General features: G+C 45.8%; 1 protein-coding gene across 1 annotated transcript in view; it reads right to left on the reverse strand.

The window, feature by feature from the left end:
- Window positions 1-15,832, reverse strand: part of ALK (ALK receptor tyrosine kinase) — a 545,961-nt gene that overhangs the window by 96,251 nt on the left and 433,878 nt on the right. The window contains exon 9 of the mRNA XM_025215973.1: window positions 14,179-14,279. Within this exon, the coding sequence (XP_025071758.1) occupies window positions 14,179-14,279 (101 nt within the window). The remainder of the gene's footprint in view (window positions 1-14,178; window positions 14,280-15,832) is intronic.

Below are 15,832 nucleotides of genomic sequence, written 5' to 3' on the forward strand. Positions count from 1 at the left end.
TTATATTTATTAGAGGTGCACCGATATATTGGTCAATATTGTATCAATACCAATAAAAGGACAATTAACATTATTGGCAATTGGCTTTTTTTGGCCCATGTGGCTGATAATGTCACCGATAAATGCTGTGTGCATGTGCACAGCCACAGCATGCATGCAGCCAGGAATGCAGCCCAGCAGCTTGGAGAGCAGCGTCTGGCTGGTAAATATGTGGGGGGGAACAGGTGTGGGGGAGGGAAGGAGCATGGTGGCGACAGATCAAGGCCCCTACACTGAGGGAAGGAATGGGGTTAGGGCAGGGGCTGGGCCAGGCGCTGCCCAGCTGAGGCGGGACGTAGGATGGAGCCATGGGCAGCTTGTCTGACGGGTGCAGGGGTGGCTCCCACCACTTTGCACACCCCCAGGAGAGGCATGGGGGGCATTTGCCTCTTGTATATGTGTCGGGGGTGAGGGCGGGCTGCTTGCTGTGGGCTTGGGGCTGTGCCGGCCTGTTCCTGGTGGTGGGGGCTGAGCTGGGGCTGTGTTTGGGGTGGGCAGGGGTGGGAAAGCAGTGGCAGTGCTGGGAGGGGGGAATACAGTGAATTTTGGGGTGGCTCTAGTGCCCCCCTGTAGTCACCCTTCCCAGTGTTGCCACCGCCCACCCTTTCCCTGGCCACCCTGAGTGCAGCCCCGACCCAGCCCCCGTGCTGGGAAGAGGCTGACGCAGCCTCTGGCCCCAAGCCTGCAGCCCACCCTCACCCTGCACACAAATCAGGGGGGAACATGCCCCCCATGCCACCCACAGGGGTGCATGCAGCAGTGGGAAACACCCCCCCATGCACCCCCAGGTGAGCCATCTGCAGCTCAGCCCCCCCAAACTCCACCGTAATTCAAACCCTGGGCATGGGGTTTGTGGGGAGCATATGTGGGATGTGTGTGGATATGTCTGCATGTGGGGGTATGTGGGTATGTGTGGATATAGGTGGGTATGGGGGGTATGGGGGGTTTGTGGGGATGTGTGGGTGTGTGTGGATGGATATGGGGTTTGTGGGGGTCTGTGGGGTGTGTGGAGGGGAGGGTGGCTGGGTGTGGGTGTGTGGGTGCATGTGGTGGAGTGTGCATGCAGAGCAGAGGTGCACAGCTGAGTGTGTGTGGGGGGGTATGAGGGAGGATTTGAATTTATGGTGGGGTGTGCATGGGAGCTGCCTGCACACCCCCCTGAGCTAGTCAGCAACCGCCCCCGCCCCCACCCCACAACAGCCTGAAGCCCACGCGCCCTGAGGCATCTCCCCGCCACTGACAACAGTGCACAGCCCCAGCCTGCCCCACACCTGCTTTGCACTACCCAGCTGTTCTGCATCCTGCCGTCCCTAGGCATGTAGTGGGGCTCTGACGCTGGACTGCCTTTCTAGACAGCCCATGTGGTGGCAGCTCCTTCTAGCTGCTGCCGCAGCTGGCCCCAGCCTCAAGGACCTGTGCACACAGCCCTGACCTGGTGGGCCTTGTGCTTGCTCTGGACTCACCCACCCAAGCTCAGCTGCTGCAGCAGGAGTGGTGGCTGGGCATTAACTTGCTTGGCATGGGAGAAAAGCCAGCTCCTTCCCCTCTCTACTGCCAGGTGCTTCCTACTGCAGCCACCTGCAGCCCATGCTGCACTAGGCTGCCCTGTGTCTGTGCTGTCACCACTGCCTGGGCTACCCAGCACCTGCTCTGCATTGTCACCGCTGCCCCACTGGGCAGCCCAGAGGTTGTGCTGATGGCGGTGGAGATTCAGGGCAGCTCAGTATGGTGCAGGCTCCAGGTGGCTGCAGCAGGAAGTGCCTGGGGGCACGGGGAGGGAGGTGAAGGGGAGGGGCTGTTGTTCCCCCACACCAAGCAACAGTTTCTGCCTGGCTGCCACCACTGCTGCTGCTCATCCCAGAAAGGTAAGTCTGGAACAAGCACGGGGAGCACTGGGCTGGTCCCTGCTGGTACTGTGGGCCAGGGGCCAGTGGTGGGGCAGCCAGAAGGAGCCGCCACTGCCTGGCCTGCCTAGAAATGCAGTCCAGCTGTGGAGGTGCCACAGCCCCATTGTGTGCCCAGGGGACAGCAGGATGCACCATGGCCAGGTGGCGCCTGGGCCAAACGGGACCAAGGGACCTGCTGTGGGCTGGACAAAGCCCCTTCATGCACCACATCCAGCCCACAGGCTGTATTTTGCCCACCACTGGTATGCACATTCATTAATATGTGTTTGCTAATGCTCATTAAATTTGGTACCTCCACTGTGAGGTACTAGAAAAAGGCACATTAGCCTATTTTAATGCACATTAACAAAAGCAAACTTTTTTGTGACACTTTAATGTGCATTAAAATAGGCTAATGTGCATTAAAGTGCATGTGTAGATATGCTCACACACTCATAAGCCAAGGCCAAACCATGGGGCAAACTCAGACTGGGAGATACAAAAATGTATCAGGTCAATGTGATTTTGACCATACTACACACATGTGTATATGTATGTATGTATGTATGTATGTGTATACACACACATTGTTTATTATGCATACACATGTATCAATTATTTATTTGCTGCATTAGCTGAACACATTTTTCCTAGGATCATTTTCTTCTACACTAGGAGGGGCTGTTGGAAGAACTATATCACCAAACATTTTCTAGTGTAGACAAGTCTTTGTAGTCTGATGAGTATGTAGGTGTTTTATGATCAGGAAATAAATCAGGGCTTGATCACTTAGAAGGTGGGATTGATTACACAGCAAATCTGCAGATGACACCAAGGAGGGTAGAGCTCCAGACACATTAGAGAACAGGATTAGGATTCAGTATGATCTTGATAAATTGGAAAATGGTCCAAAATTAATCCAATGAAATTTAATAAGGACAACTGCAAGTTCCTGCACCTGGGATGGGACAATGAAATGCACTAGTACAGACTGGGGAAACAACTGGCAACATAGTGAGAATCTGGGGGTTATAGTGGACCACTAACTGAATATGAATCTACAGTGTCCTCTGGCTGTGAAAAAAGCCAGTTGCACACCAAGTAGTGGTAATAGGAGTGTCACTTGTAGGTCAAGGGAATTGATTCTTCCATTCTGAGTTCAATTCCAGTCCTACTTCTTTATAACTCTGTGATGCTAACACAAAATTGCATTGATATGATACATTTTTATATCTCCCAGTCTGAGCTTGTCCCATGGTTTGGCCTTAGCTTCTGAGCCAAGAACCTGGTGGTTCACCAGAAGCCTGGAAAAATTTCCCTGGTCTCCAATACCTAATACATGCCATTGAGTGTATGTATGCATGTATATATGTGTGTACATATATATTCATACATGGAGTTTAAAACATGTAGTTTTCATTTAAGTCCTGTTTTTATGCACTTGTCCATGGTTATAAAAGAAGTTCAATACTTGTATGATCTATAATACCAAGGACCACTCTCCCTTTAAACGCAGCTTAATAGATACAAGTTAAAACTGACAGCTTTTTCAGTAATGAACTCTTTTATATTCAGGCAGCAGCAGAGTGGAGAATGGCTGCAACACCAGGGTATCTCAAACAATCACATCCTCTACTCCCAGATATTCCTTTAAAAAATTAATTTTCCCCTCCCTCTCTCCAGGTTTTTATAGACTTTCCTGTTATGACCCACCAATATTGGGCTGTTTATTAATTAAAATGTGGTATAAAGCTCAGTCTCAAGCATTTGGGTTAGTTCAAATGTAACAAAGTCCCTCTGTGGTCCTTTATCCCTATGTATAAAATTACTTTCCAGAGCTTTCTCATTTTAGAGCTCATTCTTTCTCATTGTCAGGAATGAAATATAAACCTTTGCAATTTAGGCTGGTCTCAAAATCTCTGAGATATGAATATTGCCTTCTAATTTGTTTGGGAATGGGGGTGGAGGTAGAGGGGGGGGAAACCGCTGCGCTTATAAAAAGCAGGACTAGAAGAAAATATTACTAGAAGAAAATTTTACTAGAAGAAAATATTGTAAAAAAATATTACAAATATTATTCTGACTAATATTCAGTCAGAAGGGACTGAATTTATGCAGCCTTTTCACTAATGGGCAAATGTGAGGGCACTGAAGGAATGAGTTTATTGAGGCTACACTAATGATGGATTTTTGGACACATAAGAGTATTCAGATCACAGGGTCCTGATTCAACACACACTAAAAAAAGTCCTCTTTATTTTTCAGTGCCTCAAATCCAGCAAATAATTAGGGAGTTTAGTTATTACTCTTATATTTTACAGGGTAATACCATTAGTTTGCTGTCTGATTTGATGATATACTACATCTGCTTCAATGCTTAAGGGCAAAAGTTATTCAACTATATTTTATTTTTCTTCTCACTTTATGACAAGGTTCTCTACTCTCAAGCTAGATGCATAGTTTGTGACTGTTTGACACCCTTTTGGTCCGAATCATTATATGTAAGCAGTGTCAGTCATGGGGATGGGGAAGGTGGAAGAGGTAATGCTGTAATTCACCCTTTGCTCATAATCCCAGAAAGACTGGAATGGAATTATGAACACTGCCAGTATTCAAATTGTCAGCATTACAGTTCAGAGTCGACACCTTTTTAGATAAATAGAGCAGATCGCACCCTTTTTAGATATGCTATTCAGGCAGCTTATCTTCAGAGCTAGGGAGACAGCAGTGCAGTAGACTAAAATGGGGAAGCTTTCTGTTTGAAAGCATAGGTACTAAAAATGTAGGACTGATTCTTCTAGTTCTTAATTTTAAACCAGGATAAGCCCACTTATTTTTCCAGAGTTGCTCCTGACTTGCACCAGTGTGAGTTAAAGGAGAATCTGGATCTTACTGTGATTCTTAAATAAAACATATATTGTGCTCCCAAAGAGCCAGAGAAGTGACGTTACACCACATCATAGGGTACTGACTATATAGGTCCTTACAAGTAGAACTCTCGGCCCACTTCTGCAGCCTGGTTCCACGGGAAGCTTGGTGTAGTACCATGGATTCTGTAGCAATAAGAGGAGTATGCCGTCACTAGCCTTGCATGTACCAGCTTGCTGATGCCATCATCTGTAGGAAGCAGGGGTAGTCACATAAGCAGTTTCTCCTCTTTGGTAGATTAGCCCTATGTCTGAGATGATTCGCAAGGGTGTGAAGTCACAAAATGATGTGACAATTGCAGGTGGTTTGCCATCAAGACAGTGCCTGTTATAGGACTCCACAAATTACCACTGAGAGTATTTATTGTTTGCATTATGGTAATGTCCAGGGGCCCCTGTCAAGGATCAGGACTCCTCATGTAAATCACTTATGCAGATAAGGACAGAGTCTCTGCTCAAAAGAGCTTGTGGTCAAGGATTCTTATAACATGTGATAAGTGGATGAAACAGAAAAGTGAGGGTGAGGAGAGGAGTGGAGGGGTAGTGGTGGGAGAAAGCAGAGGCAAGTTGACCATGCTTTTACATACTAGGCAGGGGTGCTGGCCTGCAGTAACATAACTAAGGATGGGGGACCAGGGTTCAAGAATGGCTGCCATTACCACTCCTGATCCATCTGCCACTGCTGCCACCCAGGGTGCAGAACCTGCTTGTTATGCCTCTGTCAGCCTGCCAACTGTCCAGCCAGATTTTGAGATCTCTACAGCAAAGCAAACAGGAAGCATTTCTTGATTTGGTGGGTACATTGTTGGTCGGGGTCTCACTGTCTGCTTCAGGGAGGCTCGGGAGAAGAGGCATTGTTGGTGTGAAGTTGTAGGAGCCCTGTTACCTGCCCATCCAGTGAAATAGTTTCCTTTTGTCTGCTGAATCTTGATGGCAGGTGGGTGATCCCAGTCAGAGAGGCTGCAAAGTACCTGACACATCATCAGGTTAGTTTTTCGATTTTTAAAAGTACTTAATGGTAATGATTGCTTTCCTCTATGGGGTACTGGATTGGTTTTCAGAGTGGTATATAAACCATTTCCCTCTTGGCCCAACATGACTGGATCTTCTGCGTTGACATTTTGTGCATAGAATTTGAAACAGAATTGACAAACCTTTACAGTAAACCAAGACACTTACCCTGTAATGGGGAAACCAGCTGCTGTTACTACTATGTAAGTCAACATGTGAAGTATCTTTATGATGCTAAGTTCAATTCCACTGCAAAGCACCTTGTAAGATTTTGAGCATGGACTAATGAAGCCATTTCCTCAAGCTAATCTGACTACATTTCTTCAGCATCTGATGTGCAAAGTCTTGACTGGCTCACCTCATTGGAAGAGGAGCCCTTAGATCCTTGGCATGTCATGGAGACCTGCCAGGTAATAAGCAATGGTATCTGGAGCTTCTGAAGTGATAAAAATCGAGTCTTTGACAGTAACAAATGTATGGTGCCAGAGTAAAAGCTGAAGCAGTCAGTGAATTGGAATGGATGTCTTTGCACACATGTCAGCTGTTTGAAGGAAAGGAGTAGCTGGCATCAGATGTGGGAGATAAGCTGATTGGCGAAGTGCAATATGCAGACTGTTATGAACTGGCTCTGAGTGAATCGACTGGCACAGTGACTAAATGGGCATTTTTGGCTGTGATTTGTATGGTTTCTAAGCTTCACAGCAGGGCATTCCAGGTTCTCGCACACCTGCTGATGTGAACTGGAGCAGATAATGAGCTGGATACCCTAGTCAAGTCTTCCGAATGAGGCTGGCACTCATTTTACAAGTATGGCATCACTGGTGGCAGATGGTGCCACATGCGTGATGAGCTCTGAAAATAGAGTGGTGGCACATTTTGAAAGGCCTGAATCTGGATTCTTAGTGGCTTATTCCTACATTATCCTTCAAATGGTCCCCTGTGTGTGCTGGATTGGCAGAAGAATATTCAGAAGCCAAGAACACCATTAAGAAATTAATTAACCATTGCAGGTCAACATTGGCTCTTGCTGCCTTATTTTGTGGGTTTTGGACCTAGTAGTCAAGGCTGATAAGCTGCTTATAGGCAGCCTCACCAATCTGGTAAATAACATGTTTGAAAATAATTTGGGGGAATTAAAAGGAGAGCAGGTCCACAGCTAAGATACAGTACATTAAGGCCAAAACTGGGTAGGATTGATGACTGTGCCACATTGCAAACACCAGCTGACCTGCCAGAAGGATGTCATCAGATACTCAACAAGCTCATTAGAGACTAAGGAGAACATCAAAATAGGCAAGGCTGAGACTCACCAGCACAGATAGTTGAGAAACTGGAGAAAAGAAAGGTGTATAACAAAGACAGCTAGAACCAAAAGTGGCCCTAAAAAACAGAAAGAAGTCAGCCTATGTCTCTCTCTCCAACAGAATGAGTTTTAAACGATAGCTCTCCTCTAACCCTGTTCCACTGTATGAAAGAGATGGCTTGTGAAACATCAGTATGGCTTTCTGAAAGGCGGGTGGAGGCTTTTTTAACGTCTATGATCTTTAGTGAAGGCACTCAACACTTGCTATCCTGTCCAGATTAGCTGCTGATTTTTGTAATACGTGGGTTTGTGTTTTACTATTATGGTAACTCTGTTACCATTGGGATTTTTTTTGAAGGCCTGGAAACACAAAAGTTGTCTTCAGATATGAATGTACTGACTCAGATAACTGGAAGCAGCATACCAAGGGGACTGAGAAAAAACTCTGGTACATGAAGTTTCATAGAATAGTCTTATAGAAGCAGAAATTGAAACTACACGTGTGAACACATTCAGTCCAAGATTAGCTGGCGTATGGCAGAGACATTTCTACAAGCCAAATTTGCTTTGTGCTTTAGAAGCATGAAAATAAAGTCCATGTCTAGTTACCTCCTTGCTTTGCCTCGCAATTGCTGCCGAGAAAGAACTTTTGACCTACCCGAGCCCAGCAGTGAGGCAGTGTTGGCAGTTCAAAGATGTCCTGAGCATGAACCCCAGGGCTGCTCTCAGGCTGCCTGCCTCTGGGGTGCCTGTGCAGGACCACTTGAAGCTACATACATGGCCCAACCACCAGACTTGGGTACATCTGGAGTGGGAGTGAATGGGTAGGTCTTGTTTCTCAGTGGTAGTCCCAGGCTCAGCAGGGAGGCAGTGCAGACTGGGCCAAAGAATGTGCTCACCATGTTCAGGTATTTAAAAAAAGAATCCCTCTGAATCACAAAGGACTTGGACAACATTTTTTGAGATCACACACTTGTATGGAACTCAGAAATGCTGGGGGCATATCTCCATGCTATATTTTTCATGCTCACAAATGTTCTGAATGAATGTTACTACCAGGTGCCCTTCTAAGTTGTTTAAAGCTCCAGAAGCATGAGAGAAAGAGAAGAATGCTCTATAGGTGTGAGTAGGGGTTAGGAGGGGATACTTCCAATACAGATGCTTTGGTACATTCCAAAGGACTTCCCAGGATTTACTGACATGTTTAAAAAAAAAAAGAAAAGTTTGTTAAAAGTGAATATAGAAGGAACTGGATTGATGGTCATGGGGAACAGAGCTGTCTATGTGTCCTTGGGCCAGGGAGAAAATGTGTGTAAAGGTGCAAGTTTCTTCTGTACCATGTTCCACCAACACATGGCTGTTCTCTTCTAGGTAGGCCAGGTTGGGGTCTACCCGGAGGGGAAGGGATTTCCAAAACAAACAAAAAAATAAAAACCCACCACATACAAGTTTGTTTTATCTTCCCACCCTCATTACCCAGTTTTCTTTTGGCTTTTAGCTAGTAGCAGAAGTGACAAGCAGAAGTGAACTAAAAGTACCATGGGAAGTTTGCCCTTGGTGTCCTTCAGTGCAGTTTTACTATATCAAAAGGTTTGATTCAGAATCAAATGTGTAACTAAACTAAGCAGGATGGCACCATGCATTCTGTGGCAACTTCTTGTATGTATCCGAGTTACAGCTACTTATCGTACTGAAATGAGCTTCCAGCGCTATCCACTCTGCATGGCTGACAAAGCAGTGGGAGAGCAGTGAGGCATCTGTAGGCATATGTGGGATCAGCTGGTCTGAAAGTGGGCATTTTCTGGGACTGATCTTGCCTCTTGCATTATGAATAAATGTGACAGTGAAATTCAGGTCCAGTCCTGCTGTGACATGCCAGGTGGAGCTGTCAGGACTGACAGGTAGAAAGGCAATCTTTTAACGCTTGAACTTAAGCCAGTTCAATTGAGAAGTGACTGAGGGGGAATTAAATACAGAGCAGCATGATGTTATTTTCACAACCACTTTCCAACTCATAACCCCATTATGAGGAAGTTCGTTTGCACCTACTCGAAGAATAAATGGGAGAAAAGCCTCATTCACTCTGTGTTGAGCTGAGAAGTAGGATTAAATTATTCCGATCACAGACAGATTGTTCCAGTAACATGGAATTTGAAGCCATGAGGGCCCTATCGAGAACAGAGGCTTTTATACTATATAAAAAGGCAAGAGACAAAAACCCTTGCCAAACTCCTTCACTCTTTATTACCAACAGCTGCAATGCTGGATGTGTCTGGATGCCTTTTAAGTGCCAAGGGGAGTGACGGAGGTGGGACGGCATGTGAGCAGATGAAATAGATGGCAGCTTCCCCCTGATGGCAAGTTTAATTATTTGCACTGTCGCATGCATAAGGAAAAAAACGCATATTGGGAGCTGTTTCAGCCAGCTTCCTGTGGCAGGCGAATTATGGAGAACACACACCCTTTCTGGTCCATGGCACAATGAGGTCTTAAAATATTCAGGTCCTGTGTGTCTTTGTTGAAGAAGGGAAAGCAAGTTAGAAGGAGTTTCCTAAAGGAGGAGTGTGTGAATACAGCAAGAGAACAAAATAGCACATATTCTCCTGCATGAAATGAGATGCTCAGCAGAGGGGAAGTAGATCAAAACCTTAAAAGAACCATCCCTTCCCTTTTATGTTATGCCTTCCTCTGGGGCCTCTCAGCATGTTCCATGATTTTTCTTTTCCTGTGATCACTTGATTAGGGATAGTCTTCATTTTGCAATGCTAAGTGCACAACAAGAAAAGAATGATCTGCATATTAAAAAATGAGGTGTGATTTTGGGTGCCCAGTTTGCCATATCTTACAGGCAGCTGATTTTTCATAAATTCCCAATCCGTGCCCAGGAAAATGTTAACAGGAGCTGAGATTGTCTAGTCTCTGATGCAGCTGTGGCAATTGCACTTGTAATTTCTAGGTCTGAAGTTCTGAGAAATGAGCTGCCCCAAATCATTAGCATTTGATGAAAATTTAGAATAATTAAAAAAAAACCCAAAACAAACCAAGAACAGTATGCCAAACTCTGCCAAATCTGATTGGTCATGTAGTTTTCTCACCTGCATTGATGAACTCTACTTGTCTCAAGAAGTCTACAGGCTAACAAGAGGTAAGGCGCTCCTGGATCTGGTACTGGCCAAAGGGGTTGATCTGGTGAGTGACCTGAGAGTCAAAGGGAAGCTGGGAGACAGTGATAATGAGTTGATCACTTTCTCTATCCATCGCAAAGCTGGCAAATCAGTCAGCAATGCAGAAATCCTTGATTTTAGGAAAGCCGACTTTCATAAGCTCAGGAAGTTGGTTGCTGAGGCCCTGAGAAACCAGGATCTAACAGCGAGGGGAGTCCATGATGAGTGGTCACTCCTTAAGGATGTTATCCTTGAAGCACAAGGGAAGTCCATCCCAGCACGTAGGAAAGGTAGCAAAAGGGCTGGGCGTCCCCCGTGTCTAAACAGAGGACTCCTGGACCTCATGTCTCTGAAAAGAGAAGCCTACAAGGGTTGGAAGTCAGGTAACATCACCAAGAAGGATTATTTGGCACTGGCCCACACTTGCAGGGAGCAAACTAGGAAAGCCAAGGCCGAAACTGAACTCAAATTGGCTACGGAAATCAAGAACAACAAAAAGTCCTTCTTCAGATATGTGGGTAGTCAGAAGTAAAACAAGGGCAGCATTGGACCCTTGACAAACCAAATGGGGCAGCTGACAACAAACACCCAGGAAAAAGCTAACCTCCTTAATGATTACTTTGCACTGGTCTTCCACCAGCCCAAGGGGATCACCCTGCCTAGCAAGATGGACGATTGCCAGGGCATGGGTGAACTCACACCCATCACTGGTGAAGATCTCTTGAGGGGACACCTTGAGAGGCTAGACACCCATAAATCAGCTGGCCCAGATGGAATGCACCCAAGAGTGCTAAAAGAACTGGCAAACATCACAGCATGGCCATTGGTGAGGATATTTGAGAACTTGTGGTGCTCAGGTGAGGTTCCTGACGATTGGAAGAGGGCCAGTATGGTACCCATCTTCAAGAAAGGGAGTAAGGAAGATCCAGGGAACTAGAGGCCAGTCAGATTGACCTCAAATCCCTGAAAAGATATTGGAAAAAATCATCAAAGAAACCATTATCAACAGGCTAATGGAATGCAACATCCTGAAGGATAACCAACACAGCTTTGTTGCAGGTAGGTCTTGCCTGACCAACCTCATTCTTTCTATGACCAGGTGACGCATTACTGGAAAAGGAGAAGAGGTTGACATCATCTACTTGGACTTCAGAAAAGCCTTTGACTTGGTCTCCCATGAAGTCCTCATGATTAAACTGGAGAACTGTGGCCTTGACAACCTCACTGTTCAATGGCTTGGGAACTGGCTCTGTGGTCGGACCCAGAGTGATAGTTGATGGAACCATGTCAACGTGGTGCATGGTGACCAGTGGCATCCCCCAGGGCTCCACACTTGGACCAGTACTTTTTAACATATTTATAAATGATCTGGATGCAAGTATCAGAAGTGGACTGGCTAAATTCACTGATGACACCAAACTATGGGGAAGTGTGGTCATGCTAGAAGATAGGCTCGTGATTCAGGCCCACCTGGACAGGCTTGCAAGGTCGGTGGATCAAAACCTGATGTCATTCAACACTGAGAAATGCAAGGTGCTCCACCTTGGGAAAAAAAATCCACATTATACTTATAGGCTTGTTAGTGCTACACTTGCTAGCACCACAACCGAAAGGGACTTGGCAGTTTTGACTGACCACAAGATGAACATGAGCCAGGAATGAGATCCCAGCCAGCAAAGCAAACAAACCCCTGGCTTGCATCTATCAGTGCATCTCAAGCAAAACCCAGGAAGTCATCTTCCCACTGTATTTAGTCCTGGTGAGGCCGCAGCTGGAGTACTGCATCCAGTTCTGGGCTCTGCACTTTAGGAAGGAGGTGGAGAAGCTTGAGAGAGTCCAGAGGAGAGCCACGTGCACGATCAGAGGACAAAAGAACAAGTCTTATGAGGAAACACTGAGGGACTTGGGACTCTTCAGCCTGGAAAAGCAAAGGCTCAGGGAGGACTTGGTAGTGGCCTATAAGTATATAAGGGGTGTGCACCAGGAACCGGGAGAACATCTGTTCACCAGGGCACCCCAAGGGAAGACAAGGTTTAATGGTCACAAACTGCAGGAAGATAATTTTAGGCTGGACATAAGAAAAAACTTCTTTACCATTCGAGTCCTCAGAGTCTGGAATAGACCCCCCTCTCCCCCCCCGCAGAAGCAGTGCAAGCACCTACTCTGAACACCTTTAAGACACACTTGGATGCTTATCTTGCTGGGATCATTTGACCCTAGCAGACTCCTGCCCCTTGGGTGGGGGGCTTGGACCTGATGATCTTGTGAGGTCCCTTCCAGTCCTAATGTCTATGAAATCTATGAAATGTTCCAGGGCATTGGACACAGATTAATGCGTGTTTATTTTGTGAACTGCTGGTCCTAGACCACATATGATTTACTCAGCAACACCAATTAAGTCCATAAGATTGGACACAATGTTCCAAGTGAAACCCCACCAGTGCTCAATAGAGTGGAAGAATCACTTCCTGTCACTTAGATATGATGCTTCTGTTCATGCCACCCAGAAAGCTCTTGGCTTCTCTTCTCAGTACTGAATAATCTCAGTTCTTCCTAAGTGTCCTTGTAAATCATGTTTCCTAGACTGCTAATCATTCCTTTTGTCCTCTGCTGGACTCTTTCTAATTTATCCACATCTTTCTTGAATTGGGGGGGGCCCAAAACTGGATACAGTACTCCACAAGAGGCCTCACCAGGGCTGAAAAGCAGAATAATCACTTCCCTTGACTTGCAAGTGAAACTTCTGAGCACCTATACATGTGCCAGATGTCTGCTCCGACACGTGGAACAGACTCAGTTGCTGGAGTATGTTAATTAACATGCTCCAGCAGCCTCTGTGTCACATGCATTTAGCATCCCTGTGCTTCAAAATGGCAATGGGGGCACTTGAACTAAAATTCATCAAACAAGCTTTACTTAAAGCACCCCCGCCACCATTTTGAAGTGTGGGACACTGAGTAAACGTGATGCTTCAGGCGCTTTAATTAGAGTGGCTCCAAGACCTGATCTAATTAAAGCGCCCCCTTCCCCCCACCCTGGACCATGTGTATGGACATCCTCTGTTACTACAGTCCAGTATGCTCTTGGCCATTCAACAACAAGAGTACACTGCTGATTCATATTCGGCTTGTGGTCCATTATAACCCTCAGGTCCTTTTCTATGGAAGAGAAGCCTAACCAGTCATTCCCTAATTTATATCTGTGTATTTGACTATTCTATCCTATGAACATAACTTTGCATTTGTCCTTACAGAATTTCATTCAATTAAGTTCAGCCCATTTATTCCAGTTTAGCAAAATCATTTTGAATTTCTAATCCTACCCTCTAGAGTGCCTGTTGCAAGCCAATACTTTATGTCATCTACAAGTTTAGTAAGTATGCAACCTTCCAAGGCATGTGTATCTTTGCTATTGCCTGTAAAGGGAATGCTGTTGGTTGCTACTATTGGTATAAGACAATTCTCTATCTTTCCCCTCTCCCTTTGCTACTTAGGCTGCCAAACCCATGGTATGGCCCTTTGTCACTATATTTACAGAGTTCTGGCTGATCGATGCATTAACGTAGATGCCCAGTTATGATGATCATTAATACAAAACTCATCTCACCAGCTTACATTTACAGTATAAACCAGACAGTCTTCATTTTACATACCCAGATTCTGTTTTGGCTGTGCACTATAACAGGGCACCTGGATCTTGTGCCTGTACGTGGGTCCCCAAAATGGGCACCTATCCTCACGTGCCAGTCTGAGCCACCAAGCATATCAGTGGCTTTGTTTGAAAACTGAGGTGGGTCACTTGAGAGTTCGGAAAGTGTTAAAGGAGAAAGAGGAGAATTCAGGACTTGCCTCACAGGGGGAGTTTCTAATTGGAGCTGGAAACACAGCGCTGGTCACGACGGTTGTTTCTGCTGCAGGTGCCTCGCTGGTGTTCAGCAAGAGCGCGCAGCCTACAGAAAAGGCAAACAGAGAAAAGAACATGCTGTCATGAACCACCTCTAGGTGTAGGGTCTGTAAAAGCCTCCCTGGAACTTTCCTCTAGTGATCCTACTCATTCTGACTGTCTGCATTACTGGGCCATTATTACAGGAGAATTGCATACAGCAAAAGGTATTTTTCAATTGACTTTGGTTGCAGTTAATGCAGCTTCACATTCCTTAGGGACCTACTCAGAAAATGTATGTAAGCAATCTGATTACCTTCTTCACACACAGTACTTTTCTCTTTATTTGTGACATGAGGATTCATTTTCTTTGCTGGATCCATAAGAAAATGCTTATTTAAAAAAAACAATTTACATGACTCTTTCTGCTGGCAGAATGGCAGGTTAATAACAATAAACTTCAACGCCTCTCTGTTCATCTAGGCTGAAAGGCCATTCATAACAAGGGCTGCAGGGAGGGGGGGAAGTGAGGGGGTGGGGAGGAGGGGCTGTCTATGATGCCTGCTTCTTCTAGGATCGAGGAAGTAGAGAAAAATGGGAAGGGAGATTCATTCCTATGCAGATATGGGGAGGGCTGGGGTTGTGGGGCTGAGCAGTGGGCCCACTCTGCTGCAAACTCCCCCTAGGCTGGCTTTGCTGCCCCTGTCATGAGGCTGGATAGCTGTGAAAGCAGGATGCTACTGAACTGTGTTGGATTGTGGTGGACTGAACTCCAATTCTGCTGCAACTGTCCAGCCTGGACTTGAATTAAATTCACCACTACATGATAGATCAGTGGGTTTCAACCATTTTAGACTCAAGGCAATCCTCAGAAAATGCCAGCTCTCCATTTTCACATTTTTTTTTCACTACAAAAATAACAGGCAATTCTTCTGTTGCAAATAATTCATAAAGTCCACAATAGGGCAGAATTATATGTTTAATGCTATGAATCTCTATTTGAAATTTCTGGGTTTATCTTGTGAATTGTGTGTACACTTAACAGTGCTAACACCTACCTGTGCTAACACTGAGTGGCACCCCGTGGCACTCTTGAGGGGATCTCAAGGTACACCTGGGTATCACAAACACCCTGGATGAGAATCACTGGGATAGATAAGAACATAAGAACTGCCATTTACTGGGTCAGACCCTAGGTCCATCTTGCACAGTATCCTATGTCACACAGGCTAGGGACAGAAGTTACACATAAACTGGTTTAAGTGATCAGAAACTGATTTAAACCTGTAACAGAACAGAAGTTCAGTGCACATAAACCACTTTCAAAATGGCTGAAACTGGCTTAAGATAAACCTGGTTGAATGTAGTGTCAGACTTAACTGATTTGGGTCAAACTGGTTTAGGTAACTTCTGTCCCAGACCCTTTCCTGGTTCAGGTTAAATCAGAGTCCCCCAGCATCCCAGCATGCTTTTCAGCCCTGGGCTGGGCTGTGCTGTCTGCTACAGAGAACAGGGCTGGCCCCAACCCTCTCCTCCCTAGCCAGAGCATTATCACCGCTCCAGCTTGCTGAGAAGGGGGGTGGGGGACTGCATGCAGAGCAGTGTCTGCCTGGCTTATCC

The sequence above is a fragment of the Alligator sinensis genome, unplaced genomic scaffold, assembly GCF_000455745.1.
Source record: "Alligator sinensis unplaced genomic scaffold, ASM45574v1 scaffold138_1, whole genome shotgun sequence".
Lineage (NCBI taxonomy): Eukaryota > Metazoa > Chordata > Crocodylia > Alligatoridae > Alligator > Alligator sinensis.